This window comes from Eubalaena glacialis, chromosome 1 (genome assembly GCF_028564815.1).
Source record: "Eubalaena glacialis isolate mEubGla1 chromosome 1, mEubGla1.1.hap2.+ XY, whole genome shotgun sequence".
Lineage (NCBI taxonomy): Eukaryota > Metazoa > Chordata > Mammalia > Artiodactyla > Balaenidae > Eubalaena > Eubalaena glacialis.
Genome location: NC_083716.1, coordinates 147936729 through 147960354, shown reverse-complemented (window position 1 = coordinate 147960354; position 23626 = coordinate 147936729). Strand labels below are relative to the sequence as shown.

The window sequence follows — 23626 nt, the reverse complement described above, 5'->3', positions numbered from 1 at the left end:
TAATTAGAAAATACTAAGAATGAGGAAGTAATTTATGGTTTAATCTAGTTGAGCAAAAGAGCACCAAACACTAGACTGCCACTGTTTTGCTTCCAATCACGGCAGTTTTATCTAGAGAACACTGTGACTACTAGTGATAATAAAATTTTTAAAAGGAAGTGTAAAGATTACATCAACTCAGTTTTTAAAGAGCAGCATAACATCATAAAATAGATGTTCACAGAAATCATATAAAGGGAATAAGTCAGTTACTGAAGTGGAATATCTTTGAACTTAAAGAATGTTTAATTTAATCTAAACATACACACATTTATGTGTATACATATATGTCCATATGTAGGTATGTGTTTTTACACACATCTATGTTACATGCCATGTTATAAGGATATATAAGGATATATTAAGCCACCTTAAACTTAAATAACTGTGTTATTAGGATTAAAATAAATTCGTAAATCTTCTGTAACTAATAATGACCTTCACGATTACATACAACTTGCCTGTTTAACAGAGTGTTTCTGTGCACTTATAGCCTTACTTGTCCCCACCATGTCATCACCCAGGGGTTCATCCACTCATGGATTCCGTCAATATTTTTGAGTGCTGGCCAATGTGCTAGGTGCTGTCAGGTCAGGTATTATTAACACATTTTCTAGATGGAGCAACCATTGCTCAAAGGGACCAGACTGTATGTCCCAGGTAAAACACCAGTGAAGTGATACTGACAAGATTCTAACTTAGCTCTTAAATTTCCAAGTCCAGTGCTTTTTTTCCCCCTCTGGCCTACTTTGCCTCTGTTGAAGCTGTTAGGTATATTCTAAAGTGATAACCACAATGACAAATGAATTAAAGTTAGTTAAAAACTTCAACTTGGACGAGAGAGAACTCAGGAAATTAATAGAAAAGAAATAAATAAAAAGGTCACCATGGAAGGCATTCCCGATCATTTAAAATTGCCTACCTGGGCAAGGCACAGAACATGGCTGCCTCAGGATACTGTCTTGAAAGGGCATCTCTCCACACAGTGCATTGTCTACAGGTACAGTCCAGTGAGACATTGAACCATTGTGGACCACACAGGAGAGGCTGCGGATCTGGACTCCTTCCCCACAGTCTCCACCCTGTCAGAGGAAAGGATGCTGTCAGCATTACCCAAATCATGATCATCTCAAAGTTTTGGCTCCTGCCATCTCTTGCTCAAAAAAACCCTAGTTGCATATTTCAGTAGCTTCCTCCTCTTGAGAGTTATCTTTCAATTGTTGACAATAAGGCATCCCTGAGCAATTCGCCTAGAGCTGATAGAGCAACTAAAGTACAAATGCAAATCTATGCCTTGGAATTTATGCACACAGAATATGACAGTTCATTTTGGAACTCAGCCAGGATTGACTGAAAAAGAAAAACAATACCTAATTTGTCTAGGTGTATGTGATAAAATGGCCTAATCCATAATCACTCCCCCAAGAGAGCATGTACAGCCACAGTGCGTACATTTCTCTTTTGCTTTGCTTGTTTTTCCTTTGTAGGGAATTCAGTACTTTCTCACATGGATTAGGTTTGGGTTTCCAGTAAAACGCTGATTTTCTCTATTGCCACGAGAAGTTGTTTTCCCAGAATGCCTTCTGTGCTGAATACTATTCGTTGAAGATATTTCATACAAGTCCCACTTATATTATTCTCAGCGATTAGAAAAAAAATTGTGCAGTGTCTCACAGAAACAGAAGCTTAGAATTGGAAGGCACTTAGTGGTTATCTAGCACAACCATCTGCCTGATGAAAGACTTCCTACCGTAACATTTTTAGCAGATACTCATGAGATGAGTATTATCTCCTCAGTTTTAGTCAGGTGCTCATACTTCAAAAAAAGTCCACTGGCTATTTGGATAACTGTAGAGGGGTAGCTCTGTTTTGCATAAATGCCTTAGAAAACAGAGCCTAAGACAAAGCTTCTATACTAAGGAGGTGAAATCCCGGGATAGCAAGAGTGAGGGTAAAAGCGCCATCGCAGGTGCAGAGGAAAAGCAAATATAAGGTAGTGTGTTGTCAACTGGCCTAAACTTCCAAGCAAACACAGCTGGTTTCTTGGTCAATCACAACATCTTCTAGACAGGCTGTAGGACCATCCATGAGGCGGGGAGGGAGGAAAAAGAGAGAGGCATTGCATGCCAGCTCCTCCTTGGATTCAGTCCTCATTGATCAACCTTCACCCCATGGAGTATTAACTCCTCTGTACTTCCAAGGTATGTTACTCAGCTCCCACTAAGTCCAGAAATTGGTGGAAGAGCTAGAGCTTTCATGACTACTACTGGTATGGATGTAGAGAGAGAGAGAAGGAGAGAGAGGATGACCCTCTGCATGGGCTCTGTTGCTGCAGATAAGGATGCTCCATGTTACAAGTCATTATTAGGTGACAGTCAGACAACTGGGCTCTGTACTGGGAAACTGAGTTTCAGCTCCTTCTTATTTCCCACCCCAACAGAACCCAGGAACTGCATTGCTAGGCCTGGGAGCTTCTGTGGCTGTGGCAGCAGCAGGAGTGAAGAGGGATAGGGTGGGCAGCGAAAGCAGCCATGCCAGTGCTTCTGGGCATGCAGCAGGTGACCCAGGGGTTGATGGGCCTGGTGATCACCAGCCAGGTCAAGGCACTGCGGCAGCGGCCGCTGAGCGTCAAGGGCAGGTTGTGGATGGACTGCCGGATGTGCAGGATGGTACAGAGTGGCTGCTGAGAAAAATTCTTTACAGAAGCAAGTTCGGATTCAAAGCTACACTGGCAGAAAGGAAAAGGGGAGACTAGGAGGAGACTTTTCCTCTCCTCCTCCTGAGTTGTAGCAACGCAGGGCCTGATGAAACTGGGTAGACACACAAATAGGAACCACCACCTCCTTTTCTAGAGCCGTCTTAACAAGAATTATGATTTGTTTATCTAACAATGGCAAGCCCCACACTGGATAGATCAATACCTCATCACGGCTCTAATCATCTCTACGGTCATTGTGAAATTGTTTAAAAAATGCACCCTAATTTTGAACCTAAGTGTACTTTTTTTGGAGAAGTAGAAGTTCAACACCAATTCACAGTATATTCATTCAAACCAAATGTTCTGGTAAATGTTCACTCCCTAAAGTGGAAAATACCTAGTGTAAGTTAAATTTCTGTTTGGGGGAGGATTCTCTCTATCACTTATTATTCCAGATGATGGATCCATGGCAGAATTGTCTAAGGTGTATGTTTCGCTATAGAGTGTCAGAGTTCGTGAACTTGGCGTCTGAAGATACTGCAGCATGTCTGAAATTTGAAGTTACTGCTCTCTGGAACCTCAGGTAACAGGAGATGCAATTGATTAGAGCTTTGTTTGACATTCCAGGAGATGGAGTGTGCAGCAATGACAGGAAACAAGTCCACATCAGGGATCACTTTAAAAACCAAGACAAACAATAATATGCTCCTAGTATGTATCCATGATCAACCTTAATCTCATACCTTGACAACAACAGCTACTGTATGAAGAGAAATCAGCATCAGCATGATAGCTGCATTCATAAAGCAAGCATTCATTCGGTCTCACTCATGAGACTTCACACACTAGGGCTTGAAAACAGAGCCAGGTTTCTTAGAGCCAGATGGTCAACAGCAAGGATTCTGTCACTGACTCTCTCCTGTCCAGATCATTAAGGGACTTTCTGTATACTCTGAATCGGCATCACCAGATGTGAATCGGCAGATAGTGCTAATAATCATAATCAGAGCTGTAATCAAACCTGTAACAACAACTTCAATTTACTGAGCTCGGAATTTATGTCAGGTACTATGCTAAGCACTGCATGTGAAGTTGTCTATCCCTACCAAAACCCCCAGCAAAACAGCTACTCTTGCTACCCCCATGACATACATAAGGAAACAGAGGTTTGGAGAGTTTGCAAACTTGACAAAAACTGCAGAGCGAGGAACTGGAAAAAATCTTGACCAAAATGAGGCCTGCTGGACTCCAGAGTCTGAGCTCCTACACAGGTTTTGCAGCATACGTGTGGATGCGTGTTATCAGCTGGGGAACTTGGAAAGAGTTAGGAAACCCTGAAAAAAAGTGAAGCCTGAGGATAAACATTTCCATTTGCAAATCCCTTTCCACATAAGATGGAGGCAGAATTGGCACATCCACTGAGCCCTGTGCGAGCTCCTCTTATTAGGGTTTGGTACATTTGATGGCAATCAGCTGCTTCAACATCTCTACCACCTCCAATGCATGAGCTTTCAACCTGCATTTGGCAGGTCAGGATATTACAGAACAAGGAGAAGCAGGACAGCTGTGAGAGAAGTGCGCTTCCTTTGTGTGTGGAGGCCCACGTGTATTTTAATCAGTGATTCCCAAAACTCAGCTTACATAAATGTTTAAGAAAAGGCAACTCACTGAAAAGATATTGTGTTATTTATCTCACAAAGCATTCACAAGTAGACTTTGAAGAGCAGGAGTACAGTTCAAACTCAGGAAAAACTCAAATATGATCAAGATTCATCTTCTCTTTTGCCTCTGCTTTTTTGTGTCACCTTCTTTGTTCTTCTTGCTTCTAAGTGACTGACTAACTTTACCTACAAGGTGGGAAAATGTGGCAGCTAAGAGTTCCTGAATATAGTATCTTTGAACAGCTTCAATTCCATTCCAAAGTCTGGGGGAAGAATGCTGATTGGCCTCCTTTGGGTAAGGTGCCCACACAGGAATAATTACTACAGACTTGTTTTTTGAGAGCTTTGCCTGGATTGAGTCCAACTCCAGTTGCCTCCCGATTGGAAGTGTCAGTGAGGGAATAACCTCATCTAGAAATCTGAGACACTTCTCAAGTTTCTAGATCCACCTGCTCTCGTGGTCTCCAGGGCCTCCGTGCCCGGGTATCTCCAATAGATACCGCAACGCCCCCTCTCTATCCCCACCAGCACTGCTACAGAGAATGTTCACAACCCACCACTCTGGCCCCTGTGGTTCTGGCTAAAGCTCAATACGTGACAGCAAAATGAAACATTACATTTGACATTTCCCCTTAATGTTCCTATGGGACAAATTGGCAGACATGTCTATTAAAAAAAAAAAAGGCTCCTGATACCTGAGAAGGTAAAAGGGAAAGTACAAAAGAACAAGTGAGGTATAGTAGCAGTTGTATGGCTGGTAAGACATGGAGTGTGGAGTTTGTCCCCCATCCTTCCCCTCTTCTTCCTGTGTTTTCTCTCCCTTCCCCTGCAATGGGTTCCTGAATTCTTTGAATTTATTTTCTCTACTTTCTCAACAATTATCAGGAGAAATCTTCCTTCCATTTTCTTAATTGTAATTCCAAGCAGCACTTAAAAAATTGCTGAAGGTTTAGGAAAGAGCGTTTTAGGCTAAGTAGACAAAATATTCATATTTAAAGCTATTAGGTTACTATTTAATTAATTAGCATGGTTACCTTATTTTCTGTAAAAAGGAGACTGAACAAATGTACCACGCATTTTTGTTCCTCTGGGACTTATTAAAATACATGGGTATTTAACTTCTGCAAGATAATAATGCTGCATGACAATGTCATCCTGACAGGAACACTAAACATCTCCATGAGAATACTCTGCAGATTTCTTAATGCATAATCAAAATTATTGTTACCTAATTAAAATCTGCTTTGGAATATGAACTGAAGGATAAGCTAGTAAAATAAGAAAATAGAGAAAATCAACGTGCTTTTTCTTATACAAGAAGCCAGAGAGAAAATGCTGTAGAGGATCTTTGCTGACCCAGCAAAAGTTCTGGGTATGTGATATATTATGATGTTACTAGGCATTTATATTTCAGGTCAATAAAAAGCAATCATCGAGGAAAATGTAGTAACCTTGGTTCGTGTAATAATGTTAAAATATAACTTTCATACACTTTTGGTTTTCTGCCCACATGCAAGATTTTGTCTAAGCCTAAAAGTGCTTTTTTAAGAAATACAGTCTACAGCAAGCTGTGCATTTCCGTAGCATCAGGGTTTTGCCTAATTGCATAATGCTTTGATATTTCCAACAAGCCAAGAAGATAGAGAATTTTTGAGGATGCCAAAGAGATTGGAAGTCCCCTGACCCAGCTTATTATAAACAGTGCCTAATGAACGGCTATTTATTTTCCTAGCAATATCACCCTGTGTGAGGTTAAGTCATTTGGTTCTTTTTTCCATGTTCTCCATTGCATAAAAATACACCGTGCCAGGCCCCTGGTATTGTGAAATTTGTTCCATCAGCACATAGGTTTGACTAGACAAGTGCTTTGGACATACTGAGAAGCATTTCTCTGTCATTCCATGACCTACCTCCAATTTACATGCAGACCAGTTGCTGAGGACCCAGCTGTAGCAGGGGGTCACTGGGCAGGTTTTCTGCTGGGTAAGCTCTGTGGGGCATGGCCGTCCTTCTCCTTGGGTTGGCATAATGATAAATCGAGTCCGGCTCATTTGACCTAAAATGATAAGGAAGATGTCAGCTTTTCCCTTAGAGTTTGGCTTGGAAAGGGAATTAAAGGACAGAATGTTGTCTTACATACAAAAGGCTTCATTAAAACACACTGAACTTTGTCATGTCCAGGTTTCAGTTTTTCTGCCATTTTAATTTAGGTTTCTATGGAGACACAGGTTATCTAAGGTCTGCATAATGCTTAAGGATCTGAAATTCTGTCTGTCTTCTACTTTAGCCGGCTTAAGTCCAAACTCTGTATTGTTGCCAAATAGACCGATCCCCATAAACACTGGCTGAATGTTAATTCAGTTAACAAATATTTATTTATTAAGCTTTAAAATAATCCAAGCATCCTGCCTTGTGCTAGGGATATAGTGATGAAAATGCCAGATGTACCTTCTACCTTCACAGACCTTATATTCTATGCTAGGATTACAAATATTAAACAAAAATAGAGTTGTATCTTCTTTGTTAGGTTCTAAATCAGAAAGGTAAAAATTGCATATAATCCAAATTACCCTAGAAAATTCCCTATGAAGGTGCCACCCTGAGGTTCCAAGTGTCTCTCCATTAATTCAACATGGCCAATTTTCCTAGATTTTAGGACCAATTTCTTTTTTCACTGAGTACAAGATAAAATTGTTGACTTGTGTGAAGAAGCCATGTTGTTTGAAACACATATGTTCAAATGCTGGTACTCCATTTCCTAATGAAAGGAAATTGGTTAATAAGAATAGCTCAAGAAAGAGTAGCGCTCCCATGTCATCTTATACCCACTCCTAGGCATCAGGTCATAAGCTCATTAAGTGGAAGAGTGGATGGAATTTAAATGTCTTTGTTTCTCTCTCTTGCTCTCCCTCCTACTCCCTCTTGTCCTTACTCCTTTTTCACTGATGAGGTATGATGTGCATATAGTTTCATTACTGTTAGCTATCTGTGAATTATCTGTGAATCCATGCCCTTCCATTGGTGTTATAAAGTTAATTATGTAATTGTATTTGTGATAAATGTTCAAGGAAAAACAGAAGTTTCTATGAGAGCATGTTATGGGGATGCCGCCCAGTCTGGGAAGGAAGCAGTTGAGCAGTTGAGCTTTAAGCAGAAATCTGAAGGAGCAGAACAGGTTTGAGGACCTGACAGGCCAGTGTGGCTGGACAGAAAGAGCTACGAAGAGAATAGGTTGAGGGAATACTGTTAAAGCTATTAAAAGTGGGGTCTTTTAGTTGATGTCAAAGATTCTACATTTACCTCTTAAGAGAAATGGAAAGAGAGTAATGACTTCACTTCTGCATAGAATTCACTTGAAAACCTTGGCTAAGAATTCCCAGATGCCCTCAAGTTCAGGGAGAAGTAAGGGTAACTCACACCTTCAGTGCACTTGACCTCTTAGTGGCCACCAGAATATTATCATAGATTTGGTGGTAAACTAATTCTCTCTGAGAAGACCCTTGAGGAAAACTAGGAAGTTCTAATCATTGGATTCTAAATTCCTTGAGGCCTGGGAATCTGTCCCTAACATGGTACTCCATATATATTAAGCACTAATTGAATATTTGTTTAATTCATATTTTCATAAATTGTGTATATGATATTATCTGGTATCTGAAAATGTGTGATGATATATCACCGTAATTATTTGGCAGATACCATGTGCTAAGCAATTTTCTAAATACTTTAAATATACTGACTCACTGAATAATCATAACAACCCTGGAGGAAAATTCTATTATTTTTCCATATTATAGATAACATAGGCTTTGCGAATAACAGAATCTACCCATTCTGCCTCCTTAGGCACTGAGAAGAACAAATGCTTTGGACAGATGTTCCTTCCCAGCATCACTCAAATCAAATCATACAGGTTGGACATCACCTTATTCATATGAAACATTGTCCTTGCTTGATGAACACATTTGGCTCAAGATTTCACATTAATTCTTGTTTAAATACTCTTCAGTTTTATGATAATCTTTACGTTTATCCTTTTGAACTAAGTATGTATTACCCTAATGTCATTATCATTGCACTCTGTTCTCTATCCATCTTTGTAAGAATAATGACAATGTAGTATCACCTTTATCACAGCTAAAGAGGTTCTATTTCATTAAAACCAAATAACTTCAAGCTTGTTGTTGAATTGATGGCCATTACTTTAGGACTATTTTATTTGTTTCCATTAAAGTGACAAATATTTTCTGCTGGACATCAAGGTGGGGGGAACCTAATGAAGTCAATGGAAAAAAAATGATGCTGTTACTTTTTGAAATAATGAAGTCTTACAACCACTCATTGAAAGCACAGCCATATGATTTCTCTGCCTTTTGCTATCCAAACACCAAGATACAATTTTCAAACTATGCCAACTACTACCAAGAAGCATATAATAATTCTACATTTTGAAGTATATTATCATGTTTAATTGGCTAATATTAAAGTTCATAAGAAAAATATTGCTAATGAAGGCACGAGAGTATAAAAGGTACCTACTGCACCTCAAATTTCTTTGGGGTACTTGATATCTTTTAATAAGTTCCTTTTTCTAAGTCAGGGGTATTTGGTTGTATAAATTAAATAATCAGAGAAAGTATCCCTTTAATTAGACACTTTCCCCACAATTCCTGAAGTTGTAAATATAAAATCTAGCCACATGGAATACAGATAGTATAGACAAGGAGGCCCACCATTTCCAATGGTCCCTGGAATTCTAAACATCACACTGAATGTAATATTCAACCTTGCACCTATCTCTTGGCAGTAATTATTCTATTATAAAAGGGACCTCTAATGGCAGGAGACTTAAGGAATTGTTTTGTGATAGTGATTTTTCATGAGAGAGAGAAAGCAGGGGAGGATGTGGCCAAATGAAAGATATTTAAAATTATGATCTGATATAGAATATGAGAAAAAGAACATTTTAAAATAGCTGATGTATGGTGCAAAGAAACCTGGACTTGGCATCAAAATTCTCTAGTTGTTAACAGTTATCTCAAATTAACAGCTAGTAAATGATGTGACTGTATGAAAGTACTTTAACTCCTCTGAGCATAAATTTCCTCTCCTGCAAAATAAAATTAAGTATACGGAGAGTCCTTATTATCTGAGGATAATTCATGCTGGGGAAAATGCCATTTAAAAATGAATATTTCAAATAGGAATTAAATTATTTTTAATAAATAATGAAAAATATCTAAATGGGACTTTTTCTGCAACTAAAAAGTATGCAAGTGGGTTTATTTTATCTAATATCAACTACCATGCAGGTAATTGCAACTATGCAGTTATTATTAGGACAAAGAATAAATCAACCATTGATATTTTTTACATAATTTTATGATGACCCTATGAAAGTTTTATTCTATTGTGACTGGCTTTCGCAGTTTGATCATAGAATCTTTGTTATTTGAGTCACTTTTCATCAATTTTCTCAAGAGCTCCGCTTAATCTTTGGTGTACAGATTGCTCCATTTTGTGCCCCTTTTTTGTGGGTAAACATTCCATTTGCAGCTAGAGATGGACCAACAAATACCTTGATGCAATGACAGGGCATGTGCGTTAATCCAGAAGACTCGTTGACTGGGGGACGGCTTTATAAGTGGTCAGTTCAACAGCGAATATTTTGATAGTATAAGGGGTTCTGCTTCCTACAGATCTCACAATTATGCTGATTCAGGTGAAGAATACTGAGATGATGAGGACTCCGTGACTAATCTCATGTTGTATATGAATTTAAAAATACCATATATGAACTACCTTACAACATAACTAAAATAGAGTAGGTGCTGGCTAAATCTTAATATTTTTAATCATTTATTTTGACAACTACTATTTCATATCAATTCCTAGACCTGGCCCTGGAACAAACCTGTAATGGGTATATAAAGCATGCTACTTGTATTCTATTGGGCTTTTTAACATTAAATGCACACAGCTACGAAGGCCATAATGATTTAGCCTGGTCCCACCCAACCTCTTACACCCTAGCCTACACTCCTTCTGCCCTCAGGGTAAGAGTGAAGGTGGCTGCCATCCACATCCTCATGCTTCCAATTTGAGAATAAGAGAAATTTCTTGGACACTCTCCAGACAACTCTTGTTTGGGTTTATGAATCTATTTGAAACTTGAATTCAATAGTTGATATAGACAATATGTTTAATGGGTAATACCAATGAGGTAAAGAAACTGATTCTCTTATTCATCTGCACTTCAGGCTATAAAAGAGAGAAAAGCACTAGCTCCAAAATGTTTCCACTTGAATAAAGACCCAGATTACAGTAGGTTAAGTTTGCTAGCAATTCTCTCTGAAACTTTTCCTCCCTTCCCTTTAGGAATATTGGGAACTCATTATAAGCAACAGTGATACTAGGCCTACTGTTAAATTAGCGATAATTTTTGGCAATGAAGGAAAAAGGATTGCATGGTAAGACTTCCAGAAGAAAATAGATAGCGGGGCACACTAGTTGTAACATCCCCCCCCCCAAAGAAAGGCCAATACTGGTATCTGCATACAGGTTTAAAGCATATTGGACCAGATCACACTCCCATTGAACTCAGCAGCAGTCAGGCTTCACTCTGAGGCTCCACTGACAAAGGGGATGTGGGAAATTTTAAGCAGTAAAAAAAACCCCTCAAAACTCGTTACATATTTGTCAATGTATACATTCATGAAAAAGAGATGGAGTCAAACACGATGCTTCTCTGTTCTGACCATACTTTCAGATCCAGGGAGCCAGCCACCAACACTGTTACAGTGATAGGCTCTACACAATGGTTCTTCTGTGGCCCTGACAGATGCTCATTGAACTAACTGAAAATCATGGTTTTGATAGCTCTGGACAATTTGAATACGACCCAGGCACACAATGCAAAGTACGTTTGGATGGGAAATTGGAAAAGGAAATATAAGAATAGAGCAATGAAGAACATACCTGTTTAATCTTAAATAGTTCATTAAATAAAATATCTGAGCAATTTATATGAACATACCTATAAACTCCAACGTACCATAGCCATGTAAATACGAAGACAGTAGTATATGAAGTCACTTTGAGCTTATAGAATGTTATTTGAATATTACTATTACTGGTTTGCTTTCCACCTGGGAACTATTTTTTTTAACATGAGTTAAATTCTCAAGGCATGTGCACAACCGCTGGCAGGGAATGGTCTTCCTGAGCTGACATCTGTAAGGGCTGGCCAACCTACACCACAAAGGACGATGTTCAGTGTCACCTCAAGGTGATGATGGTCCTTCCTGATACGCACCAAAAAATTAGGTTACTGAATAAAATGTTTCCACTTTTAAGTATTTGCTACTTTGAATTTATTCTTAAGCTTTTGGTGGCTGCTACCTAGTATTAGTCAGTTGAAAATACTAGCAGATTACAAAATAAATGAAAAAAGAAGCAAAGGGATACTAACAACCACCTCGTTAATAGCTGGTCAGGTCAATCTGTTAATCAATTTTAATCACATATGTCTCTGTGGTTAAGGCAATTTATTGTATAATACCTTTTGTCATTATAAAAGTATTCCTCATTATGGAGGGAGGGTCTAAATTAACTGAGTGAATACCATGTTCTAGGATATAGAGACGATATAGCCTATTCTTGCTTAGTTCTGTTCCCTTCCTTATCCTGCTTGCTTTGCTTTCTTTCCCCTGAGAGCACCTGTTCTCCCCACCTGCCTCAAATCTATCACTTCAACAAGAGTCCCAGTCTCATTTCCTATGTGATAAACTGAAGCCCAGAGAAATTAAATAATTTTTGCAAAGTCACACAGCTAGAAGGATGGGAACAAAAATTGGTCTTACTCCAAAAGCATCTGCTTTCCAACAGATCTCACCTGGTCCAAGTCAGGTATCAGATGCTATGCTGAGGTCATTAGGCCACTTGAACAAGTTTGAGAAGTACACTTAGGTCTCCCCTCTGCAATAAATGGGTTACCTGTATTCATACATTTCATATTTTCCTTTAGAAGAAACTACTTACAATTATGGTATTGACACCTTACTCTGTGATAACTCTTTATTTGCTTTTGGGTACTTGTCAGAGTAAATTTCTGAAAGCAGAAGGAAGTTAGATTGTCTATAAAATGCTCAGTTAATTTCATGCAGTTCTTTATGCTGGACATCTGTTTTTTACTTCTTTTAAACACACATCATCTGGAATTTTTATCCAAGTTTATTTTTTAAGTGCCAAGTTTGTTTTAAATATACAGCCTGGATTGACATGGATTTGGGATCAAGGTTATTTTCTAATATAACAGAGTGGAGAAAAACTACGATCTTGATCTGCAGCCTAAAGATAGATCTTCAGCATATGTTTGGCATTGCGGAAGATGGAAGGTGCAGTAATGATTCTGCATGCAGAGCTACGGTCCATGGGTTTCCCCTATAGAGGGACTCCTTGGCTTGTCTAAGAATGGTTTCAGGCATCCAGACACCTTTCATCCTAGAGAACACTCAAGTTAGGCAAGGCAAAGAGTCCATAAGTTTTTCAGAGTAAAATAGATGAGCCCCAGCCATGACCATCTATTTGGGGGTGGGGTTAGCAAAGTAAGGAAGTAACAAGACCACAGTTTTAGAGGTCAAGATAGACCATGGTATCACGGGAGTGAGATAGGTCTTTTAAAGGCAGAAGATTAGGCACCGTTGCCTTTGCTTGGAGATAGAGCTCCAGATTTCTCTGTGACAGTGCGTATGCATTCTAGCTGCTTATTTTCAGTTCTATTCCCAACAATCACATTTCAGACCCATTAAGAGGTATCAAAACTTGACAGACCACTGTAAGTATACAGCAGAAATACCCGCAATGAGGCTCTCTCCGTGGGATGCAAGATGACAAAGTCACAGAGAGTGATTTTAGCAATCCTGGAGCTATTCTATAAGTCTCACACATTCCCTATCTGGAAGACTGGCTCCCTGCAGCTATATTCCAATTAGATGGAAGAGATAATAATATGCAACACTGCTAATTATGAGACAAGTATACATTTAGGAGGCTTAAAATTCAAAGAGACTTAAAGCCCTCACTGCCCTTTGTATTCCAATCTGAGATCCATTTCCTCTGCTTATTCTTAAATACACCTATAAATTATGAGAATTTTTATAAAGTGACATAGCACCCAACCCAAGACCAAGTACATAACATGAACATTTACATATACAGTGTCAGATGTAAAGGGGCACAGTGGAGAAAATGGGGCTTAGAAGACACCTGAACTTGGGTTCAAATCTTTCCTCTAACAGACAAGCTGCGTGACTTTGAGCAGGTTACTTAATTGCCTGTCACCATACCTGTAAAGTTATGCCTATAATTTCATAGTACTCTTGTAAAGAGCTAAAATACTCCTGGTGCCAATAATTGTGCCTTTGACCAATAGATATTAAAAAGTAATTATTCTAATATTTTGTCTTTTTACCGATAAAAAATAGTGGAATTGAATTCTGCAAAGGCTGGCTCAGTCTTACAACTGGCCATTGGAAAAGCCAGCTTTAAAACTGGATATTCTTCTCTAGTCTTTCTTTTTTCCCATTCTATAATTTAGCTGCTTGTTCTTTGTCATAGGAACTAATTACTTGATATAGTCAATAAGTTTGAGCTGTTATAACTATTGGACTGTGTGTGATCAAGGATATGACACTGATCATGTTTTATTCAGACACAAACTGAAGGTTACTGGCTTGCCTTTTAAAATCTTCAAACAAAAAAAAAAGAGGGGCTTCCCTGGTGGCGCAGTGGTTGAGAATCTGCCTGCCAATGCAGGGGACACGGGTTCGAGCCCTGGTCTGGGAAGATCCCACATGCTGCGGAGCAACTAGGCCCGTGAGTCACAACTACTGAGCCTGCGTGTCTGGAGCCCGTGCTCCGCAACGAGAGAGGCCGCGATAGTGAGAGGCCCGCGCACCGCGATGAAGAGTGGCCCCCGCTTGCCGCAACTGGAGAAAGCCCTCGCACAGAAACGAAGACCCAACACAGCCAAAAATAAATAAATAAAAATAAAAATGCTGGCTTAACTCCTAGAGAGTTTCATTAAAAAAAAAAAAAAAAAAGAAAAAGAAAAAAGCTGGAAAGCACAAACTTGTGGTGCTTTGGAGTTAATACAAAATTATTTTTTTCATTATGGACTAGAGTGGACAGAAAAATCATATGCCATCTGCGAAACACAAGAGGCAGGCTGGATTACGTAGTATAGAAAAATATTATAAACTCATACACCCTGAATTAAAAAATGTGAAAGAGGAACAAATCATAATCTGGGATTAATAACCTTCTTGGAACGTTATCGCTTGAATAATTCATGATATGCTAAAGTTAGGGAGTTCTACATTCCACTGAACTGATGAAAATTCAACAGACCAAGATCATGACTAATCCAAATATTAAGCTCTGCTATTACATGCTTTGATCTTTGAAATCTATCTAAAAAGATCCCTTAGTGGAAGTCTAGAATCAGTCTCTCTTTAACGTGAAATAAATTGGATTCAGGCTGTTCTAACCTTGAAATCTTTAACACAATTAGAAAGTATATGCCAAGCATCAGGTGTACATTAAAGAGACAATCCAGACGCTTGGAAATAAAAAAGAGCTCATTTCAAAGCTTCCCCTCAGATCAATGTAGTTCTGTGGGTTTGATGGGGAAGTGTGGCTATGGGGGAAGCATCCAAGACACCCAGCTCACCAGGATTTGCCTGACAGCCCAGTGATTTCCTAAACGGAGACAACGGTGTGCATTTTGCTTTTGATAAAGAAGTCAGCGGAGAGCCGCAGGTGCTGAAGTCAGACTCCCGTGCAACTTGCTTGCGCACTTTCATGTGACTAAATAAACTCTGTCTCCTCTTGTGGTCCCTGCCCCATTGCCATCACCACTTGGAAAAAAGAAAACGGCTAGTACAAAAGACAGCTGCGGGCCGCATAGCACAGGGAGATCAACTTGGTGCTTGTGACCACCTAGAGGGGTGAGATAGGGAGGGTGGGAGGGAGATGCAAGAGGGAAGAGATATGGGGATATGTGTGTGTGTATAGCTGATTCACTTTGTTGTAAAGCAGAGGCTAACACACCATTGTAAAGCAATTATACTCCAATAAAGATGTTAAAAAAATAAAGAATAATAAAAGGTGGCAAACTTATATTAAAATAAACTGACTATGGAAAGGCCCTAAATAAATATATTTTGAATTGGAAAAAATAAAATAAAATAAAGTGATTATTGAAAAAAAAAGAAAAAAGACAGCTGCGGGCACACCGTTTTAAAAGAGACAAGGCGCAGATGTTTTTCAATGGTAGTTTCCAACCTTTTCAGTGCCAGAGTTTGGTCTCTTTTAAGAAACAAGTTCATCTGTGCCATATATTGCTGCGTTTGATTATTTGCTGTTTGTTACTTTTAGCTTGTGCTGCATGAGGATTAAGGCATGATTTAAATGCAGAGTTGTCTCATTTTGGAAACAGTACTATCTGCCAGGGGGCTGGTGATCAGAAAAGAGTGGTGCTGGAAGATTGGAGCTGGAAGGCTGGAATATGGAAGTATTGATAGTTTGAGGGCTGGTAGAATAGAATAGAATAGAATAGAATAGAATAGAATAGAATAGAATAGAACCACAAAGGCTGTCTCAGCAGTGTCCTGACGGTAGCTGCCTAAAAATTCAAGGGCTATGTGTCCTATTCTTTGTACTGTTCATTTTATTTATTTTTTTAAAGATTAAGATTGGGCACAAATATAATTTAAAAATATTCCTTTTTATATTTTTGTTTGTAGGTCCTGATATAGAGCCTTGAATGCAACAGGTAGTCATAAAATGCCTGTGAGATTGAACCCTGAGAAGCCTAGTAAAGAAAACACCAGTTACAAGAACTACGGCACCTTGTCATTCAATTCTGACATAAATATCACCTCCTCAGTGGCCTCTCTTCCCGCATCCCTCACTCCCCTGCAAGACACTTGTTATTCTCCATCACATAACTTGTTTTTTGTTTCAACACAGCACTCATCAGTGTCTGTTACTTTTGTGTATATTCACTTGTTTATTTGCCGTCTCCCTGTCTTGTCATCACCATCTAGTTTTCCACTAGAATATTAGTTTTATGAAGTCAGGGGACTTTGTTTCCCTGGGATCTTATCCTTTCTATACATAGTGTATCCTCAGCTCCTGGGAGAATGCCTGGCTCTGGGGAAACTTCCAGTGAGTAGTTGTGAAATATATGAGTAAACTTCTCTACAGCCCTGACTTCAAGAATAGAAGTCAAAATAGCAGAATTACCATATAATTTATTTTCTGCACTGCCACTTTTGACAAAGAAAGAGTACACCAGTAGGTGTCAGGATAAGGATAATAGATGTAAACTTTATAAATCCTGCTTGAATAAATAAAGGAAACATGGAATACATATACATTTAGATTCCTGGAAGGTTTGCCAAATATCAGGATTATGGAATATTTTTTAAAAGGCATTATTACATCTTAATTCAGGAGATCAAGGCATCTAAAGGTCAAGAAAGGATTCTCAAGAACTTATCCTAGCAGACCCTTAGAAGCTAGCTAGAGGTGATTTATAACTAGTGCTATATTTATGTGCCAATGGAAACTATCAAATGACTTCCAAGTGCTTTACACAAGTCGATTTCTCCACGTAGTTAACATCCCTTCCTTAGTCCTTCTGTGCCTTAGGTCACACAATGACTTTCCTTAGGAAATTTTCGATCGTTTGTCTTTGTTTATTATTCTAAGGATTAGAAAAGGTGAATTTAAGTTCAAACTCTAATTGCCTAGAAATCTCTAATAGTGGGATTCAGATTTGGAAAGTATTTTTCCTTGTTTGTTTTTGTTTTTCAAGTAGACTAACGAGGTCTGATGAGTCCACAGCACTAACAGAACTGCTTGAAAAATTAAAGTCATATTATATAATACTACACTTACAATTGGGGGTCCTAGTTTCAAAGGTAGTGTATTAGCATAACATGGAGATCTGTTACATTTCACTGACTTTGTACAGTGGCAGAATTAGGATATTTGGGGCAAAAATAATGATAAACAGATCTTCTGTCTCCTTGCATTGAACACATTCTTGAGTAATGATGCTCAAGACTTATGAGTTTAATTAGAGGGAGAGGAAAATAGCCACTGGCAGGGGTTCGCTGCCTTTGGGCTTACGATCCAGTCTGCAAGCTTTTCCCCTTCAAACTTTCCCCTATAGTCCAGAACCACCTGGGCAGTGACAAACGTTAACTGAGATTCCCCCCATGTGCCAGGTACTGTGCTTCATGGGAACTAGAGGGATTCACCCATGAAGAACCCAAACAAGGTCACTGATTCCTTAGACAGACAGATATTAAAATTGATTCAGGGACTTCCCTGGTGGTCCAGTGGGTAAGACTCCACACTCCCAATCCCCGGTTGGGGAACTAGATCCCACATGCGTGCCGCAACAAAGATCCCGTGTGCCGCAACTATGACCCAGTGCAGACTACATAAATAAATAAATAAATAAATAATTTTTAAAAATGCCATTTGAAACATTGTAAATGTTCACTGTAATATATCTATATTGACATGATGACAAAATAAAAATTATTTAAAAAATTGATTCAATTTATACATAATTAAAGTATTAGAAGGTGATAGTGGGGGTGATGGTGAGATATTCCACGGGAGGCAAGGAACCAAGGTGGAAGGAAGCATACACTCAAGATCGTGACTGAAATATACTATATCACAGCAGAGAGATCCAACATGATAGTGGAGGGTGATGGGGATAGAGAGGCAGGCATGGGGGAGATCCTGCAGGTCCTTGTGGGCCATGCTCACAATACAGGACTTCATCCTTTCTCTACTTTTCCATGCTACCCTTTACGGCTGTTCTCATAGCTGTAGGAGAGTCACACCTCCTAGCAGAGGCCCACGAGGACAAGACTGCAGTGCTTCTGGCTGTGATAACCAGGGTAGCTCACGCTGGACAGGGAAGCAGCCAGTTATTCACATCACTAATGCAAATAACACCTCTAGTTTAATGAACTCATCTACATGTAATATTACCTATTTGTTTACTATGTGTTGTCCCTCAACTACCTTGTAAGTGCCATGAGAAGAGGGAAATTGTCTTTTTTCCCCCCTCACTGCTTCATGTCCAACACATTGTACTATGACTGGCACATTAGTATTTGTTTAATGGATAAATGACTCTTAAGTCAATAGGAAAACAACTGTTCGGATTTGCATTTTCAAAATATTACTTAGACTGTGATTTTAATGGATGGACTTTGAGTGGGGTAAAAGGATGAGATGTGAGAGTGGACAGTGAGAGGAACTGAGTCTATGGGATAATCTTTAAAAGATCCTAGGGAGTCTCTGATAACACTCTTTACTGCTGGTGTGTAGGAAGGTGGAGATGGAAATTAACACATAATAAACACCCATGTTGTGTCAGGTACTGTGCTAGATGCCTACATATACTTCATAGCATTTAATTCTCAAACCCAAAACAAAGCCTCTAACATGTGCATGAATTCCATTTTAGAGATGAAGAAGCTGAGACTCAGAGTAAGTCATTTGCCTAAAGAGCTGCAATTTGAAACTCGATTTACCCAACTTTAAAGTTGATGCCCAGCTGAAAACTATACATGCTGCCAATCAGAATATTTGAGAAACTAATATAGGTCAATCAATCACTGAAATCTTGGTCCTAAGATTTGCCATTTGGTTTCCTGAGATGCTTTGCAGGCTCTCAATTGTGCAGGAAATGGCATGCTGTTATTTCTGGACATTGTGATTCCCAGATTTTCATTTTGAGCGATGCTCTGTTTGGAAATAAATTTCAACTTCCTTAGCTACGTTTTTCTAAGGCATATCCTGAGTACTGTTGTCAGCTCTGCCCTCTCCAGGATCTTAGAGCTGAGTTCACAGGTGAGCCCCTTTTCCTGCTACATCCTGCGTCTGCTCCTCAGACAGTCCCAACTAAGGCAGAGAATTATCAATAGCCCCAGTCTGCTCATTTGTGAATAGCTTAGAAATGAGCCCATATCCTAGTTCCAGTGGTCCAGTCACAGAGCTTCTAAAAACCTCCTTCCAAATATCTTTGTTTGGTGATCAGATCCAGGTCTTTTAACCCCTTTCCCCATCAGATTCCACAATTCCTCCAACATGCAATTCTTCTTCCCTTTTCCTCCCCTACTTAGTGACTAACCATATAGCAGGATTCTCCCTAGGTCCCTATTCCAAATTTCTGACATTTACCTTGTGATAAACTGTAACTCTTTTTCAGGACGAGAGTCCTATCCTAAACCACAGCTCTGTGATTTCCTGTTATGCTCTCCTTGTTCTCTTTACATGGACACATGTCTTGGTCCCTACTTTAGCCTGATGGCTGGAGTGCCATCTATTGTTGCCATTTGCCTAGCTCCCAAGTATCAGCTGCCTCCTGAATTCCTTGCCATTGTTCATTATTTACCCAGGAACTTATAGTATTAATAGCTATCTGTTCAGCAAAGATTTATACTCCCTTTCCTCCACAGGAACTGTTTCCTCCATAACACTGTTGCTAAGAAGCGACTGGCCATCCAGAAACTACATTTCCTACTCTGCTGTCTTGCACTGAGCTGGAGAAGTGGAACCAAATTTTATCCGATAGAATATAGACAGTAGAGATATACACAACTTCCAATCTGGTCCATAAAAACCTCCACAGGACGAGCTGGATATCACCCTCCAGAGAAACTCGATTATGTTTAAGCGGTAGGGCCTCCATCAAGCTGTGTCCTTGGTTGACTTCGTGAAGCAGAAACTACCCCTTCCTTTATGTGAGTGAAAAATTAGTCTCTAACCTATGATATGAAGCCACTGTGACTGGGGGTGTTTACCTGATACAGGAACTAACTTTACTTATAGGATACATCTTCTTCTAAAAGCCACAGAGGCCAACATTTTTTGAATTGGTTGAACTTAGGACCTTTAAACTAAACACCGTCCCACGGGGTCAGCGGCCCCTCTGGGGTCTGCCACTGTTAGTAGGCCAGTTCTTCACCCTCTGCCTCATTATAAAGGACTGATACTACTCAGCCATAAAAAAAGAACGAAATAATGCCATTTGCAGCAACGTGGATGCAACTAGAGATTATCATGCTAAGTGAAGTAAGTCAGACAGAGAAAGACAAATACCATCTGGAATCTAAAATATGGCACAAATGAACCTATCTATGAAACAGAAACAGACTTACACACATAGAGAACAGACTTGTGGTTGCCAAGGGGGAGGGGTGTGAGGGAGGGAAGGACTGGGAGTTTGGGGTTAGTGGATGTAAACTAATATATAGGATGGATAAACAACAAGGTCCTACTGTGATATGGTTATCCTGTGATAAACCATAATGGAAAAGAATATTAAAAAAAAAGAACGTCTAATATGTGTATAACTGAGTCACTTTGCTGACAGCAGAGATTGGCACAGTATTGTTAAGTCTACTATAGGGAGGGTGGGAGGGAGGGAGACGCAAGAGGGAAGAGATATGGGAACATATGTATATGTATAACTGATTCACTTTGTTATAAAGCAGAAACTAACACACCATTGTAAAGCAATTATACTCCAATAAAGATGTTTAAAAAAAAAAAAGAAACATTAAAGAAGAAAAAAGGATTGATAGGAGGCCAGGCTCGTTCCCTCTGGTCCCCTGGGTCAGCCTCATGTGATGTCCAGCTGGCCAACATGTGTCATCCCGTGTGTCAAGCTATGGCATACGGAGAGATACTTAAAAACTAAATTGTTCTGTGGGAACCAACATAGGGGAGCCACATACCTCCATGGCCACAAGTCTGTGAGCACTCTGTCCAAGCCGTCCACCCCGAGAGCTGACAGTTGACCACGCATTCCACCAGGCAGTGAAGGCTCATCCTCTGGGGCTTCTCCAAGTTACGCTGCAGATGGGAAGGAAATATGATTGTACTGGAGAATTCACAGCAACATCAAAGCAAATCACTATCCTTTTATGGGATAATAATCTTTATTCTATGAGAATAATCTCTTCTATATTTTTGTGGGGAAAAATATCCTGGCTTGTAGAAACTGATGGCAAGCCTAGAAAATGATGGTCCTCACTTCATGAAATAGAAACTTGTCAGCCCAAATTTTTTTGGATAAAATCCTCAACTTTAGAAGTAGATCGGCAGTTAAGGTACCGGGAAAGGAGGCAGTTATGTGACCCAGAGATCTGTCCTGTCACTCAGCCAGCAAGGAACCAGGAGGATGCCTCACTGTTAAATTTAGGCTCCTTGCCCTCTGGATGGGCCAACAGTACACAGAGAGCTCAAACTAATAGCTACCTAGGCTAGAAAAATAAATAGAAAAAGAATAAAACTCAAATCTACAAACCATCTAAAGTTTGTAAAAAAGACCAATTAGGCTAAAAACGTAATCATGGTCTTAATCAAGGGAAAAGTTGATTATACTATTTCTTTTCCTCTTATCCTCTCTGAAATCCACATCTAGGCAAAATTACACACTTTCTCATGGCCAAGGTAGAAGAGGTCTTAGTGAAAGAATAAATCATCCAAGAAACACAGAAAGAATAATAAATTCTGTTTTAGGAATCACACACTGTGTGATTGGGGAAAATGCTAACGCTCAATACAAGTTAAATATTAGCAATGTCCACACTGAGGTAAAATTAATGATTATAGCATGATTACTTGCTAAGTGGGCAAAATAGAAATGACCACATGGGATCTATAATCCCTTTGAGATATATAGGTATTCTCGTTAGGTTAATTTGGGACTTTAACATTCTTTAAATATTTGCTGGATATATGGGAATTTAGAAAGCAGAGAAACTGAGTTTTCAATTAATGAATAGTTTATATCGCTCTTTGTATCCAAAGCAAAGATTTATTATGTACACTAAATGTAAGATTTTCACTTATTTGGAGTTGTTGTAGATTGGTGATTTATTTTTCTTGAAGCAGACAACATCTTGAGAGGGAGATGAAATTAAACAAAATGTTAAAATAAATCACTGACACTTGGTAGACAGAACTCTGCCCTGTATTAGCCAGTCTCAGCATTTCATTAAATGGGATGTTCAATTTCAGATGGTCTAGTCTCAGGGGTGGTGTTGGTCCATGGTGATACTGTTGGTTTAAAGAGATGTTATGGCAATACTTAACAAGGTTAAATCAGGATCAGTGAGGAGGGTTTTGTTCTGATTTTAATGTCCACTTGTGGACTCTTCTTACTTAAGGAGAAATGGGACAACTTTTATTTTGCCGGTTTCCGTGGAAACCTGAGCTAACTGGCCCCACCTATTTCCAATTATTCCAAAGATTGTTTTAGTGATTCTTATAATGGGACAGCATATGGTCATCTTTATTTCTATTAAACTGCCCCCATCGTGCATTTCACTTATACGTTGGGAAGGAAACGCCAACTTTTTTGGAACAGGTTTGATTACAGTTTTTGTCCAAACTCCACATATTTTGTCATAGGGAAAAAAAGGGAGCAATAAAATTACAAAAATTCAAAAGCCACTAATTTGGAACTTGGTAGGCAGGCATTTTGACTTACTTTGAGAAGAAAAATGCAACTGTGCTAATTACCTAGCAATCATTTGCTAAGCAAATTAGCAAAGTATTCTAATAGCAAGTGTCAGTATTCATCTTATATGCAAGGAACAGTGTTTCCTATTTAGGCAAATGAATCACCCGCCTGATACAAAGAGTCATATTTAAATATTAGAGTCACCTGATGTCAATAGTGTGTTGGCAAATAAGTTCTTTAAAATAATGGAAAAAACTATATTTTTAATGAATCCATTTCCCCAATGCAAAATGACCTTTCCTGGTCATTTTAACTAAGTTCAAACTAGTGAGATATAACTGTATGATACTAGTACCTCTACTCTAACTGAACCTAAGCTGTGATGAGAAGAAATCAGACTGTCATTTATATCAAGCATTGTGGAGGTTGCAGACCAATATTCAAAAAAAAAAAAAACAAAAACAAAAACAAACAAAGCCATGGGTGTGGGATACAAATATACACAACTCACCTGCTCACATTGGTCCACACTAACAGGCTTGCCATCACTGCGCACACAGCTCAGAAGGCGGGTCCTGATGCCTTGCCCACAGGTCGCATTTTCACTCAGCTGGCACGTGCTCCACTCTACAGGCATAGGGTCACCACACTGAGTTT

At 39.2% G+C, this 23626-nt stretch overlaps 1 protein-coding gene across 1 annotated transcript in view; it reads right to left on the bottom strand.

The window, feature by feature from the left end:
- Positions 1 to 23626, bottom strand: part of THSD7B (thrombospondin type 1 domain containing 7B) — a 787061-nt gene that overhangs the window by 17723 nt on the left and 745712 nt on the right. The window contains exons 18-21 of the mRNA XM_061199619.1: positions 23481 to 23596; positions 21237 to 21354; positions 6309 to 6454; positions 962 to 1121 (exon numbers count right to left, since the gene is read on the bottom strand). Coding sequence (XP_061055602.1) covers positions 962 to 1121; positions 6309 to 6454; positions 21237 to 21354; positions 23481 to 23596 — 540 coding nt within the window. The remainder of the gene's footprint in view (positions 1 to 961; positions 1122 to 6308; positions 6455 to 21236; positions 21355 to 23480; positions 23597 to 23626) is intronic.